The sequence below is a fragment of the Xyrauchen texanus genome, chromosome 33 (genome assembly GCF_025860055.1).
Source record: "Xyrauchen texanus isolate HMW12.3.18 chromosome 33, RBS_HiC_50CHRs, whole genome shotgun sequence".
Classification (NCBI taxonomy): Eukaryota; Metazoa; Chordata; class Actinopteri; order Cypriniformes; family Catostomidae; genus Xyrauchen; species Xyrauchen texanus.
In genome coordinates this window covers 10,485,365-10,501,586 of record NC_068308.1, presented here as the reverse complement: position 1 = coordinate 10,501,586, position 16,222 = coordinate 10,485,365, and the positions used below count along the sequence as shown (strand labels likewise).

Genomic DNA, 16,222 nt, shown 5'->3' with positions numbered 1-16,222 from the left:
TCTGTTCGAACAAACCACAAATACAATGACGTTAGCTAGATATAAAGAGAAAGCGACATGTTTCTGTCACAGTGAATAAATAAAAAACAACACAATTTTAGTAATTTATTTACACTTTTGAATGTCATGGTATCATGTCATCTATTTACAATTCATCCTTGAGTATGAAAACTGTACAATAAAACCAGGAGTGTGTAGAAAACAAATCCAGAATTAATAATACAGTTTACATTTTTAAATCAAGTATTGTCAAGTTGATGATATAAAGCCAAATCAAACAATCTTTCCAGACTTAGTATTCACAACTAGGGTGAAATCCCCTGATAAACAAAGTATTTGGTCAAATAATTGCACAGAAAAAAACAAACAGACAAATAATTACACATCGTATTATTAAATCTAACTGCCATACACACATCTTGGTATCCATTATTCACAGAGCTTTTGCACTTTACTGTCACACTCACATTAGTAAGATTTAGTTTAAGCTACACATTAGCGTTTTAAAAGAATTGCACAGTGGGATGTTGACCTCAACAGATACAATAGTTGTATTTTGTCTTTCAAAAAGCAGCAGCAAGATGTCTTAAATGCTTGTATGCATTATTTCAGCATATGCTCGGCTCAATATTAACTGCATTACACATATTTCTACACATATTCTCAGACTCCTAGTTTACTAATAGTGTCAATATCAAATATTAAAACCACAAGTGCATTAACAGACTCTGAATGAAATGCTTCAAAACAAGAACTTTAGCATATAAAATTGTTTTCTTAAAATGCATCAGTCGTTCATTTGATATATTTGATATATTTGAGTCTCAATAAAGAGAAACGTTTTAAGACAAAGCATTAAAGTGATGCTGGTATCAAGATACAGTACATGACTAAGCTGGTGGAGTATTTTCTCATTTTAAGGATGCAATTTCCACTGAATGATAAAATTATTTTTGAAACTTCAGTAATACTTGCAATGGTTACAAAGTTTAATCAACTTTGATTTTCTTCTTCATGGTGCATAAGTCCTTTTCAATTCTTCTGTTGTAATCAATCCATTTGCTTTAAAAGGATTATTTGACCAAAAATGAAAATTATCTCATCTTAAACTCACCCTCATGCCTTCCCAGATGTGTATGACGTTTTATACTTCTGCAGAACACAAAGATTTTTAGAAGAATTTCTCAAAATATTCCCAAACTTTGAAGTTTCAAAAAGCATATAAAGGCAGCATAAAGGCAGCATAAAAGTAATTCATATAAATTAATGTATTCTGAAGCGATCCAATTGGTTTAGGGTGAAAACAGAAAAAAAATCACGACATCAGCAGTCTCCCTTGTGATCACGAGTTCAAGCTCGATTCCACTTCCTAGCGACATCTAGCGCTCTGCGCATGCGTCAAGCACTAGGAAGTGTAATCAAATTGAAATCATGACCGTGCCTTGGGAAAATGTACCATGAAAAAGGAGCTACATTTTGGTCTGTTCTCACCCAAAATGGATTGGATCGTTTCAGAAGTTTTACAGATTACTCTTATGCTGCCTTTATGTGCTTTTTGGAGCTTCAAAGTTTTGGTCAAATTCATTTGCATTGTTTGGAGATACAGAGCTGAGATATTCTTCTGAAAATCATTATTTGTGTTCAGCAGAAGAAAGAAAGTCATCCACTTCTGGGATGGCATGAGGGTGCCATGATAAGACCATTTTCATTTCTGGGTGAACTGTCCCTTTTAAAGTCAATTTGAAAGCTATAATTGGTGAGTAACAACAAGAGTCAAGAGTTTCTCAATGAAGGACTGCTGTTTTTTCCATTTCTTTATCCTTCGTTAGGGCAATAAACACCTGATAATGAATGAAAGACAAAATAAGTCATTCATTTACAAATTAAAAAAATTACGTTATTTTTTACCTCTGGGAATAGCACAACAATGATAAATGCAGATTAATTCCATACTCAAACGATAATCAAATGTTCAATTCAAATGGTCAATTTAAGGGATCGTTTTTCACTTACTCGGCCTCATGTTGCTACAAACCCCTTTGATGTTTTTTCTCACGTGGAACACAAAAGGAGATGTAAGGCAAAATATTCACACACATCCTCGCTATGTGATAAAAGTGAATGGGAACTGCTTGCTAAGTAATCTTGCCCTGTGCTCACATCTCATGTGCACAAACTTGCTGCAATATGATCAGTCACAAAACACGAAAACCAATGGTGCTGACATCAAACCTGGTACAACATGTTTTTATGTGCCATTTTTTCATTTATGCAGACACAAACATGATTTAAGAGCTACACTGGAGGGGAATTCCAGGTCTGTTCTTCACACAAACACATCATATATCTGCAGTGGAATATAGCAAACTAGTCGAATGAAATACTTTTTTGTATTTGTAGCTTGTAAGCATCAGTCCCCATTCACTTTCATTGTATAGTTACAAGCTGTGTTAATATTCTTCAAAACATCTCCTTTTGTATTCCACATCAGAAAATATGGGAGTTGAATGAGAGTAAATAAACCACAGAATATTAATTTTGGGGGAGCTATTCCATTAACTTAAACGTCTGTATGCAAAAGAATGTCTGAAGGGGCCAAAATGTAGCGGGAGCATGAAAATATATTTTGATCAAATTTCCAGATGTACACAGCAAAACAATTCTCACAAAAATCCAACTTACCTGTGTCCACTTCCTGTTGCTGCAGATCATCTGGGTGTTGGCAATATAGTTGAAGAGATGTTCAGGGGGTGTGTCCTCTGGCAGTCTGGTGAGGAACTGTGCTATGTGGATGAAATCCATCTGCAGCAGCACTTCCTCATAAAGCCGCAGGATTCCCAGCCCTGTGCGGAACAAGAACTCCTCCCCGTCTCTGCAGAACACGTCCCACACCCGACACGCCACGTCTAACGGCAGAGACTTGCTGTACAGGGTGAAGATCCTTTACACACACACACAAATATTGATGAAGCATGACTCCTGAACAACAATGCTCTATATCAACATTTGTACAATGTTTTTGTCCTCATCAGACTCTTCGTGAACTCACCAGTCGATCAGGTACAGGTCAGGGGTGAGGTTGTAACTCTTAAAGTGACTAAAAAGTCTGGGGAGGTTTTCCTCAAAGAACACCTCAAATGCTGCAAAGTACTTCAACATCTAAAGAACAAAAGACAAACTTGTAAAAAACCCTAAAACAACTTCACAAATTCATTTTTAATTCATTCTAAAGCAGCATGCTATCACTGATTGGCTGCAAGAAAATTCCCTCAACCAATTATGCAGTTTTCTTCTTACACACAAGCTTAAAGTTGCATTGTCATTTTTTCCAAATAAAAAAGTTGAACTCAACTTTATGTAGGACAACTTGACCACTCACATTAAAATGAAGACTTCAGTCTCATCAGTAACCTTATAAAAGCGGTTTCATTCTACATGGAGAGGGTCCGCAAATGGGGGCTGCCATGTTAGAATCACATGACCAGCCGAATACTACTCGCTTAATCTCAGTAACCATCCTGTTATTTGACACTTTCACTCATTGATTAAAGTAATCATGGCTGACTGTGAATACAACATTTCTACAATGGCAACTGAAACTGAAAACTATTGATTTTAAATTACGCTACATCCAAGCCACTAGATGTCAGTGTAAGTCCAAGATGGCACAAAGAATAAAATGTTACTGAATGCACCTTTAAAGGAGAAGAGTGTAATTTCTAAAAACAAATTAGAGGACTTGGCCACTTCAGCCAAAAAATAAATGAATAAATAGTTATTTCAGGGGCAGAGCAAGTTATTACAATTTGTATAATTTTTTAATCTGTTAATTCACTGCGATACATTATATAAAAAATGTATACATTAAAAAATAAACGCAATTATCTCGCGTGACCCTACGTTTCGGTTATCCATTTGTTCTAGCTTTGTTGTGCTAAATAGTAAGGCGTGTACAGCTTTCCATTAGTTTTTTCTTTTCCTTTCCTCTATGCCTACTCCTCATATGATGCCCTCAAAAGCCCATCCCTGTTATCTGTTACAGACAATTTTCATGATTCAGACGCAGGACACATCGCAGCACACGCAACATATGGCCCCTTTGCACATCATCACCTGCTCCACTCTCATTTTCGGCTGGACTCTGAAACTGCCAGTCAGCAGTAAACAAAGCTGGCTTCATTCCAGCCTTTGCCACACTCAGCATCCTCACTCTGACAGACACGCAAATATGCCCAGAATATACAGAAACACTCTTTGCACTCTCCGACAACTTCTCTCAAACCATCATACCGGTAGAGGATGGGGAACAGGTTTGCTCATTACAAACATCTGGACATTTTCACCACTCTCCTCACAATGCAACATTAACTCTTCTGAATTCCATGCTATAACTACAACGCAACCTAAAAAGTAATATTTTGCCCTCTAGTTAAGCTGGCTAACTTCCTTGAGGAGCTGGATGTACTGCCATCCTCCTTCCCCAAAGAAGGCAGCCCACTAGAGGTTCTTTGAGATTTCAGCATACACCTAGACAAGAACCCAGGCCACTAAACTTCATACTCTTCTGGCCTCGATCAACCTGAAATGGCTATGCACTACTGTAACGCACAGATCGGGCAACCAGCTGGATCTGGTTTTTTTACAAGTAAATGTACTGCTAACAATGTTCTTGTTACCCCTTTACATGTTTCTGATCCCTACTTTGTTCAATTTAACATTACAATCTTAACATTCCATCTAGACTACCATATCTCCCCATCTGGTGTCCTTTAGTCATAACCTCCATTCTCTCTCACCCACCTGCTGTCTCTACCTCTCTTCCCTTGCTAAATCTCTTTTAACACTGCTACAGACACTCAACTTTAACAACCTGTCTATACAACATCTGTCCTCTCTCCTCCACGCCAGTATGCATGACACCCCCCAAGCCCTGGCTCTCTGAAGTTCTTTGTGAACATCATACTGATCTCAGGGTGGCTGAGAGAATATGGCATACATTTAAAAATCCTGCAGATCTGAGGAAGTATCAGTCTCTACTTGCTTCCTTCTCCGATAACACTGCATCTGCAAAAACTTCCTATTATCAGTGCAAGATCGGAGTGTCTCAACACTACAGACACTCACTGCCACTGAAGGGGATGACTCATTTGTCATCCCCTTCACCTCGCTGACAGCAGATGTCTACACCACTTTTTTTTACTAATAAGGTTAAAGCTATCAGCAGTACATTCTCTGCACCACACCCTCTCAAACACCCATCTTCTGTATGCAGCTCTTCACTCTCTTTGTTCTTTCCTCTAACCGACACTGAGGAATCTAAACTCCTCCTCTCCAACAACCCCACCACCTGCCCCCTTGAGCCTATTGCTTCACACCTTCTCCAAGCCATTTCTCCATCCATCCTACCTGCCCTCACACACATAATTAACACGTCTTTACTTACAGGTACTTTTCCCACCATGTTGAAGCAGGCTTGAGTAACTCCACTGCTTAAAAAATCTGTGCTTAACCCCACACAAATAGAAAATTACAGAACGGTTTCTCTCCTCCCATAGATGAAAAAAAAAAAACAAACAAAAAAAACAGAACAAGTTGCTATACAACAATCAGTAAGGCTTTAAAGGACATTCCACGAGACTGCCCTACTGTCTGTCACTGAATTGTTGAGACAGGCTAGAGCTGGCCCATCAATTCTTACTCTGCTGGACCTATCTGCACCCTTTGACATAAGATCCTCTCTACTCAGGGCATCACAGCAACTGTTCTAGGCTGGTCAAGTTCTATCTCTCAGGTAGGTCTTTCAAGGAATCCTGGGGAGATGGGGTGTCCAAGTCACATCAGCTGCTCAGTGCTTGGCCCACTTCTCTTCTTAAAATATACAACAACATTGGGACCCATCCTTCAATCATAAGTGTTATCTTACCACTGCTATGCCAATGACACACAGTTCTACTTATCTTTCCTGCCTGACGACCCCACAGTTTCTTTTTGAATCTCAGCCTGCTTTTCAGACATCTCAGTCTGGATGAAGGAATACCACCTTCAACTCATCCTAGTGAATACAGAGCTCTTCGTCTTTCCACCCAATCCTGCTGTTGAGCACAACATCACAGTTCAGCTGAGGTTCCTCTACAAAAAGACCATCCAAAACGGTCAGAAATGTAGGGATACCATAGGCAACCAACTCAATTTCACCAACCAGATCTCTTTATAGTAATGCCATAGCCGGCCTTCCTGCATGAGCAATTAGGCCTCTGCAAATGATACTGAATGCATTCTGCTCTCAACAAAGGCAACACATCTCCATGTCTACCTACACTGGCTGTCGGTTGCTGTACGTATGAAGTTCAAGGCTCTGATGCTAGCACACAGAACAGTAACTGGGTCTGCACCAGCTTACCTAAAATGTTTCCTACAGAGCTACATCCCCACCAGAAGGCTGCAGTCTGCAAATGAGCAGTTCCTAGTGATATCAACACAAAGATGCACTAAATTACTTTGCCGATTTTCGGCTTCACTGTACATTGATAGTGGAGCGAACTTCTCAACTCCATCCATGAAGCAGACTCCCACTCTGTCTTCAAAATATGGCTAAAGACACAAATTTCCACTTGACCATACACAAAAATAAATACAAAATCTTGAAATCTAAACTCTGACTTGGCTAGATCCTTCTAATGCAATGGAAACTTTGTAATGCAGCACTTTTCATGTTACTGTCTCCTTAAGATGAATCATTTATGATTTATCCTTCCTCATTTTGAAAGTCAGAGAGCAAACCACACTTACCAACAGCAGACAGCAAAAGATGAGAACGTTCTTGCGTTCAAACACTGCTTGATGGAATGCAAATTCGAAAGCATGGATTTTAAGAAGTGTTTTTCTAAGATTCAAACTACGCTGACACAGCAACCTAAATTCAGTAGGTTTATGAGGGGATGCAACCAAAGTGAGATGCTTTAAAAGCATCTGTCTGACGCAGGTGTACATTGACGCATCCTTAGATAATCCTTTCTAATAAATATTTCTCAGACAGATTTACAGATTAAATTGCAAAATGGTTAGATGTGAACTGTTCAATTATATGGAAATAACAATATATTGGATTCTAAAGTCAATTTTTGTATTGCCTTATCAATGTTTTACTCATTCACCACAATAATGTCATGCATTTCAATAATATGAATAATAATTTTTTATATTATATACATTTTATTTATAATTATTTAAATATAACTATTTATAATTCATCATTATGTATGGAATTACTGTTATTTGAGGGACTTTCTTAGCAAATATTTACATTTGCAATTAATTAATTGGCATACCTTGTAGTTAATTCAAATAAAACAATAGACAGCCTAATTTTGTTTCCTCTGGAATAACATACACATGTTAAATTATGATTTCATATTGACTTTCAAATGTAATCTAAATCAAACAGGCCATTTGTAAAATCATGCAGGTGAAGAGACCATACCAGCTCATGGTCCACTCTGAAAAAAGCCATCTGGCAGGGTTTGTTGAGGAGATTGGCAAAGGCAATAAAAGCGTCGGCCTCCTCCAGATTGAGAATCAGCACAGCAGCGATAAAGGACATGCCCTGAACCTGAAGTCAAAACAAAGTCATTTTACAGCCACTCTCATGAGAACATGATCTCATGAGAAAAACCTGATTGAATTAAGAAAGGTAAAGCTTTCAGAATTCTTATCTACAACAATTATGTAGAATAATAATAACAATAATGCTTTTAGTAATTTAATTAATTATTTTAATTAGAGCTGTCAAATAAACATGTACCTTTTGTGTGATTAATATGATTAAAAAAGAATGCGTTAAAAATGTATTAAAAAAAAAACATCAATTAATCATCTCCTTGACACATATGTAAATTTTGTAATAAAAATAAGCATTTTCCTACCATCACAGCAATTAAAACTTAAAAGTTTTACACTATATGCATGTTATTTTCTAGTCAAAATGCATTTATTTCCATCTAAGGAAAGAAAACAAAACAATATGTAACAATATAATGCTTTATTTACATTTTCCAAAAAAAGCCTTCCACAAGAAATGTACTTAAATAGCACCGATTAGAGTAACATTAAATGTTTCCCATAGTCTGAGGCAGTTTGACTAATTGAAAGAACTAGATTCCCCATAGGTTGCATAATCATTATAATGGGCACTAAATCTCTTATACTCTCATCCTCCACAATCTTAATCTGCTGGTAGACTGTGGCTATCCGCTTTGTTAGAGCAATCATGAAGCTGCGTGCATGATTCGTGTCAGGGCCACTTTGAACTCAACATGAAAAGTGCTTTCAGACAAAAACGTCTCATTCTGCGTTTTAGTGATAGTTAAGAATGGAGTTGCTTCTGTGGTAATTCAAATGCACCTTACAAGTCCCATCTGGGATTATTATGTACATCATACAGCGCTAAGAGCTCCTTTCTCCATAATTTTATCACTGACAGGGAAGCGCTATCAGAGATTCTTTTATTTACTGAGATAACAACCTCCGCAGCTCTCTCATATAGGAGAGTATTACGACAGTACCGCCCATAGAATGTCAATGGGAATGCCACGTTATGCTGTTTTATGCAAAGCTTGTTGGCTCATCTTGTTAGAAGGGCTTTGGTGCTGTGTCTGTTTGTGAAGTGTGAGTCAGTGTAATACCCCGGGCAGACACATTACAAAGGTTCCGCCCTTCACACCAGTGTTCAAACATTACTAACAGTAAAGGTGTTAAATGCAATTATTTTCTGATACTACACTCAAAGCGCTTAACACAGTGAACAGGGGACTCTCCTCAACAACCAACTATGTGCAGAATCCACCTGGATGATGCGACAGCAGCCATAGTGCGCCAGTACACTCACCTCACAACAGCTGTTAGTGGAGAGGAGAGATTGGACTACTTCTGCCAATTATGTATGGGGACTATTAGGAGGCAATGATGGATAAGGGTCAATGTGGGGAATTTGGCCAGTACAACTCTTTACACCCCTACTCTTTACGAGAAGCGCCCTGGGATTTTTATTGACCACTGAGAGTCAGGACCTCAGTTTAACGTCTCATCCGAAAGACGGTGCCTTTTTATAGTATAGTGTCCCCATCACTGGGGTGAGCACCCCCTGCTGGCCTCACGAACACCTCTTCCAGCAGTTTCCAGGAGGTCTCCCATCCAGGTACTGACCAGGTTGAACCCTGAACCCTTAGCTTCAGTCGGTAACCAGTCTAGAGCTACAGTGTGATATTAATTTTAATTAATCGCATGTGTTAATTCTGACAGCTCTAATGTATATCCAAACTTTTGTCTGCCAATAGTTTGAAATAATGTACAGATTTTGTTATGGAAAGTAATTGGTACTTTTATTAACCAAGGTGGCATTCAACTGATCACAATGTATAGTCAGGACATTAATAACATGAAAAATTATTATTACAATTTGAAAAAAAAAAATCTGAACTTCATAAACTACTTAAGAGTTCTTATCAAAAGATCCTCTACTTGCAGCAATGACAGCTTTGCAGATCCTTGGCATTCTAGCTGTCAGTTTGTCCAGATACTCTATAACACTATTTTCCAATTATCTGTTGTCTGATGTTTGAGATTCTTTACCCACTTGAACCTTTTCTTTTTGTTTTTCGGTTTCAAAAGTGGCTTTTTTTTTGCAATTCTTCAACTAAGGCCTGCCCCCCTGAGTCTTCTTTTTACTGTTTACTGTTGTACATGAAACTGGTGTTGAGCGGGTAGAATTCAATGAAGCTGTCAGCTGAGGACATGTGAGGCATCTATTTCTCAAACTATAATCTCTGATGTACTTATCCTCTTGTTTAGTTGTACATGTGGCCTATGTACATCTCTTTCTGTCCATGTTAGAGCCAGTTGTCCTTTGTCTTTGAAGACTGTAGTGTACACCTTTGTGTGAAATCTTCAGGTTTTTGGAGGAATTTCAAGCACTGAATAGCCTTTATTCCTTAAAACAATGATTGACTGATGAGTTCCTACAGAAAGATGTTTCTTTTTTTTGCCATTTTTGACCTAATATTGACCATAAGACATGCCAGTCTATTACATACAGTGCCAACTCAAAACAAACACAAAGACAATTTTAAGCTTCATTTATTGAATCAAATAGCTTTAAACTGTGTTTGATATAATGGCAAGTGATTTTTGCAGATGTAATGGGTAGGCTGTGGCTCAGGTGGTAGAGCGGGTCGGCCACTAATCGTAGGATTGGTGGTTCGATTCCCGGCCCACATGACTCCACATGCCGAAATGTCCTTGGGCAAGACACTCAACCCCAAGTTGCTCCCAATGGTGGGCTAGCACCTTGCATGGCAGCTCTGCCGCCATTGGTGTACAAATTTGTGTGTGAATGGGTGAATGAATCACAGTGTGAAGCACTTTTAATACCATTAAGGTTAAAAAGGATAAGGTGATGGAGTGATGGCTGCTGGATGGGGCCTGTGTAGATTTGATCAAAAATTACTTTTTTCAAATAGTGTTTTTTACATCTGTAATGTCCTGACAATACTTTGTGATCAGTTGAATGCCACTTTGGTGAATTAAAGTACCAATTTCCTTCCGAAACAGAAAAATCTGTACATTATTCCAAACTTTTGGCCACCTGTGTATATTCTTTTATCATTATATAAATGAATATACACTGTATATATTATTATATAGATATATTCTATTATTTTCCAATAGTCTTGAAAATATTATGAAAATTTTACACTATCTGGGCTTTTTGTAGATCCATTTGTGATAGATAAGTGCCGGGTTGCTAAAGACCCAACATATGTAATAATGCTTGGCTAAATACCCATGCATTTAAGGGTTAATTCATTTAAACCTTTCTTATCAATTGACAGCCCTAATTTTAAAACAGAAAGTATATAAAATATATTTTAATATACTGAAAGAGAAGAGAAACAGAAAACCAATCATCTTTGTTAAGACTGGCTGGTGTAAGCAGTAAATTTCACTCACATATCCCACGTCAGGTCTGTAGCAGGTGTAAGCACCCAACACACTGTGCAGAAGATCATGGTACGGCCCACCCTGACAGAAGAGAGAGCAACATCAGTGAATACACCAACAGATCAGATCGATCATAACAGCAGTGTGTGGAAGCGTGTAGGCTTTACCTTCTGGAAGATAAAGAGTGAAGGAAATGTGCGAGAAATGTCCAGCTTTATCAGGTCCAAACTGGACTCACGGTCAGCTACTGACGCCCCACTGTCCACTGTCACAAAAACAACAAAATCAACATTACACAATCTACATACAGACATAATGAAGCTCTAATAACACAAGTCTTGGATATTTGACCATCATAAATAACAACAAGATGTTTTTAAACAGTAGTGGAGTTTTATAAAATAATAAACGACTAAATTAAATGTAATCACATGTTTGGTTTGTTTAGAATTTGTATTTACTATATAGTTAAGATCAATTACTGGATTGCATTTATGCCTCTTTAAAGTTTGTGTTAACATTTGACAAAAAAAAAGATATAATTAGGGGCCAAGCACCAAAGGTGCTGTGGCACCTATTGTTTTCATTAGTATTTCGATTATTAAGGGCCAAACCCTGAAGGTGCGTAGCCCCTATTGTATCTGTTAGTTAGGGCCAAGCACTGAAGGTGCAACAACTGTTGCAAAGTTGAAACAACCTCTTATAAGAAAAAACCTTTTGCATATTAATTCACACCGACTCATCCTTCTGAGGGGACCCACAGAAAACAAAAATAAACAATTTTCCTTTGAGACCATGTGCTGTATGGACCACTTCCACTGTTGCACACCATCCTCATGTTCACATATGTGACTACAGCGACCTCACCTTTGACAGAGAAGTTTATTCTGACAAATATTCCCACTCCTCTACAGTCCAAGCTACCAGAGCTTCTGCCCAGACAATCATGTGTGTTAATGCAGATCTGCATGCAGTACTCGCAGTAGAGGACATACAAATTAAACAAACCAGGATCACAACTAGCTCATGGGAACACAATACTAAAAATAAACCTTTTTCATAACATAAAATGACATTATTAAGATTAAACAGAACTTGAAACATAACAATAACCCACAATTACTTTTAAATGTTAATTAATAACGCCACCAAACAGTCCCCAAATCCTCCATAGACATACCTAATTATGCAAACACAACAGCCAATTATGCAAGACCCCCAGCAAAAACCACAACAGAAGTTACAATATTTTTTCTATGAGTTTCAGTTTCACTTTCCTGACAGAATTTATAACCTGTGTTGTTTGTAAATGACTTGCAAGGAAAAAAATAGCTAAATAATTCCACTGTCACAGTGACAAAAAAATACATTTACTGTTTGTGTTTGGAAAAAAATTACATAATAATTGAATAACTTAATAAGAAGAATAAAATAGCACATTAAATATCCATCTAAAAACATTTATGTATGACTCTCACCACAAACCCAAATTATTAAGGGAGTCCTAAAATAGTTCTGTGCTTGGGGTTCAACATTTGGTGCTACACCCCTGGTCACTAAATTATACTTCCTCTGTAATTCTGTATTTCATTTGATAATTTGACTTTACGAAATCTCAATTAGATATACCAGAAATCATCCCAGTGGACCCTTTCTGTGTTGTGTATGTTCTATTAAACAAAGCATTTCCCAGAAGATGATCATATTCATTTAAAACAAGGTTCAAGTGTCTAACCAAAGAAAACAATAATCACCGTAATGGTGACTTCTATGAATGAAACAACATAATGACATCAGCAACACTAAAGAGACAAACCACTATTAATTGTCAGTTAATAACTTTTGCACATGAAAAACAAACATCCTCACAACACATTAAAACGTTGTCTAATAACACATTGTATTTGCAGTTGATATAAGGCTGTGTGACAGTAATACAGATTCAATTGTTGTGGTGTCTGTTGGTTTGTTCTCTTGTTTTCTTGTTGTCCCTCTTTCCTTCAGTAGACTCTGCTTGTTAACACCAGGTGTCATCACTAATGCTCAACCAACACTCAGAGAATGTACCTACTTGAATTAATTGTCTGGCCAAATCATCATTGAACACTTCAAAATGTAGATACAACAGTGCTCAGTGATTAAATGAACACTAAAGGAGTGTATATTTAACAACAGGGATTATGCTGTGTACTCTCAACCTAGAATGTTTCTTTGATGTCAGTGAGAATTGTTGATTGTGTGGTGCAGTGGTTAGAGCTCTGGGCTTTAGTCCAAAAGACAGGATGAACCCTGATTTGATCCCCATCTCAGCTGGTTTAAACGTTGTGCATCTGTTGTGCTCTTTGCACTGTGATTGGTGTAGGGCTTGGCCCAGATCATTGCTGCTTGCAGATATATTTTAACTTTGATCTGCTATATTTTCTCTATTGAAATCTAAAATAATCTCATCATTTGGTGACAGAATGTCGAGGGCACTAAATGCATTGAAATTAGAATTTCTTACTTCCAAATAATTCTTCCTAAAAAGTATTAAAAGAATAATTAAACCGTTAAGGAAGCCATTAAAAATGAGCCATTCGTTCACAAATAAGACATAAAACAATATTCCAGGTTCAATATAAGTTATGCTCAATAGACAGCATTTGTGGCATAATGCTGATTACCATAAAAATGTATTTGGACTTATCTCTCCTTTTCTTAAAAAAAAAAAAAACTTCAAAAGTATAGCCACAAGACATAAACAATATTAGTTACCATTTTAGTTTGATAAAATCTATAACATTACCCTAAAACAACAGAGAGAATGATGATTTAAACAACTTTACATCTCCAATAATATACAAGTTTTAACAGAAGAATTAATGTAAGTGCTTTTATAAAATTATAAGCTTTACATTTCTGCCTTTAAACCCTTCAAAATACACTGCCCATTCACTGCCACTGTAAATGCCACACTGTAACCTTGATTTGTCTAAAGAAAAACAATAAGAAGAAATTTTAGTCAGGTTTTAGAGAAAACCACAGTACAGAAACTGGACTTCTCAGGGTGACTGATGACTTATTGATGGTGGAGGATGCTGGAGAGTGCTCCATTGTGTTGCCGATTTAACTGCAGCGTTTGGTACAGTTGATCATTCAGTATAAATTGATACATTGAAGAGATGGGTGAGAATATCTGGGGTGTCTTAAGGCTGATTTGCTTTCTACTTGACAAATAGGACATTTGTTGTATCTGTCCTCCTCTTTAAAAGTTAATTTTGGTGTTCCGCAAGGATCCCTGTTAGGTCCAATATTGTTTTCACTATATATGTTACTGCTTGGTTCTGTGATTCGTAAATAAAAAATAAATTTTCAATGCTATGCATACAACCTGCAATTGTATCTGTCAGTGAATCCCAATGATCTGACTAATTTAAATGTTCTTCTGGTGTGTATAGGAGATTTAAAAAATTGGATGGCATGTCATTTTCTTCAGTTATATACAGATAAAATAAAGGTTGTCAGAATCGGTCACGGTTTTGAAAAAAGTCAGACTGAGTTAGCCCTTAGACATGTGGTCCCAAATAATCAGCAGGTTGTGAATAATTTGGGAGTCTATTTTGAATACCACGTCCGGAAGTTAGTTCTGTTTTGTTTTATCAGTTAAGGAACATTTCCAAGGTTAAACATGTCTTGAGTTTCAAGGATACAGAGAAGCTAATACATGCTTTTATTTTGTCTCACCTTGATTACTGTAATGCACTGTTTTCAGTTTAAAATCAACACACTTTAGCATGGTTACAAACAGTGCAAAATGCTGCAGCTAGTCTTTTGACACGAACTTGGTATTTTAATCATATTACTGCAGTTTAACTTCTTTGCATTGCTACCAATTAATTTTAGGGTTGATTTTACGATTGTATTAATTACATATAAGGCATTACTTGGGTTGGCGCCAGAATATTTAACAGAACTTTTAAGGCCTTATGAAACAGTTAGACCTCTTAGATCTTCTTCTCATGAATTGTTGGCTGTTCCAAGATTCAGACACAAAATTAAAGGTGCTAGAGCGTTTGTAGTGAAGGCCCCACGATTATGAAACAGCCTACCCTGGGATATTAGATCTGCTGAAGTCTTGTTTAAAAACACATTTGTATAGACAGGTTTTTATTACTATGTGAATGTGCTGTGTTTTGCAGTGTGTGTTGCTTTTATTACTATGTGATGTGAATATGTTGTGTTTTTGTGAAGCACTTTGTGCTTAATCACTATAAAGTGCTATATAATTACATTTATTAAAATTATTATTAAAAGGATGGATGAGTCGAAAGTATTTTTCATGGTAATCAACATTATGCCACAAATGCTGTCGATTGAGCTGACTGAAACATTTTTAACTGCAAGGCTGGTGCTGAATAATGATACAGGAAGTGCTGTCAGAGTATTTCAATACAGAATTACATAAGTGGAATAAAGAAGATGTTCAATAAATATTAACAGAACCAGTCGTCATGAAATTCACTTGGTTCCAGTATATTTTAAAAAAAATGCTAATAGAGTTCTCGATTCCCAATCCCTAAAGAAAACCTTCCAGTTTGTGTCACTGTAACATGATTCCAGAAAGAGTTTGTTAGTCGCTGATGAGCTCCCAAAATGCACTCTAGAAGCTAAAATTGGTAAAAACAGCCTTGAAATTGTGATGAGGGCCAGATGTGAAAGGAGGATGTATTTGTGTTCAATCTGTACGAGCAGCCAGCTTTATGAACTGATTTATTACAACACAAAAATTATGAATTGCCGAGTCTGCTAACTCATAGAATCGGGGTACCCCCAGGATCCTCCAAATGAAATTCAAGGCTTTTTAAGACCTTTTTAATACCATTTCAAATGAAATTTAATGCCAACTTCGTACCCATTCTAACAGAAGTATGAGGGGAAAATGTCAAATCTGTATAAATTTTGAACCCTAGAAAATAATTATGTACAATAAAATATTTTATTTAAATTATCAGTTGTATTTAATACATACGCAACAGCGTAACACAGATTTGATTTGTAATAAACAAATAGATTTGAACTTGATGTTGAACACTACAGCCTTCGCAGCTCTGCTGCCTTGGTTGCAATTTTTTCACCCAGGCTCTCAAGTTCTGTCAACTTCTGCTTGTGACTTCTTCTCAAAGCATTTGTTCAAGACATTTGCTTCAAGTAAAAAATAAAAAAAGTAATCGAAACAATTTGATATCAT

At 36.9% G+C, this 16,222-nt stretch overlaps 1 protein-coding gene across 2 annotated transcripts in view; it reads right to left on the bottom strand.

Annotated features, from left to right (window-relative positions):
- Positions 1-115: 115 nt before the first annotated feature.
- The window catches only part of LOC127626915 (TBC1 domain family member 12-like), a 35,475-nt gene continuing 19,368 nt past the window's right edge, over positions 116-16,222 (bottom strand). For both annotated transcript variants that reach the window (XM_052103040.1, XM_052103041.1), the window contains 6 exons: positions 11,163-11,260; positions 11,005-11,076; positions 7,481-7,609; positions 3,050-3,159; positions 2,683-2,941; positions 116-1,841 (listed from right to left, as the gene is read on the bottom strand). In XM_052103040.1, coding sequence (XP_051959000.1) covers positions 1,785-1,841; positions 2,683-2,941; positions 3,050-3,159; positions 7,481-7,609; positions 11,005-11,076; positions 11,163-11,260 — 725 coding nt within the window. In that variant the 3' untranslated portion in view covers positions 116-1,784. The remainder of the gene's footprint in view (positions 1,842-2,682; positions 2,942-3,049; positions 3,160-7,480; positions 7,610-11,004; positions 11,077-11,162; positions 11,261-16,222) is intronic.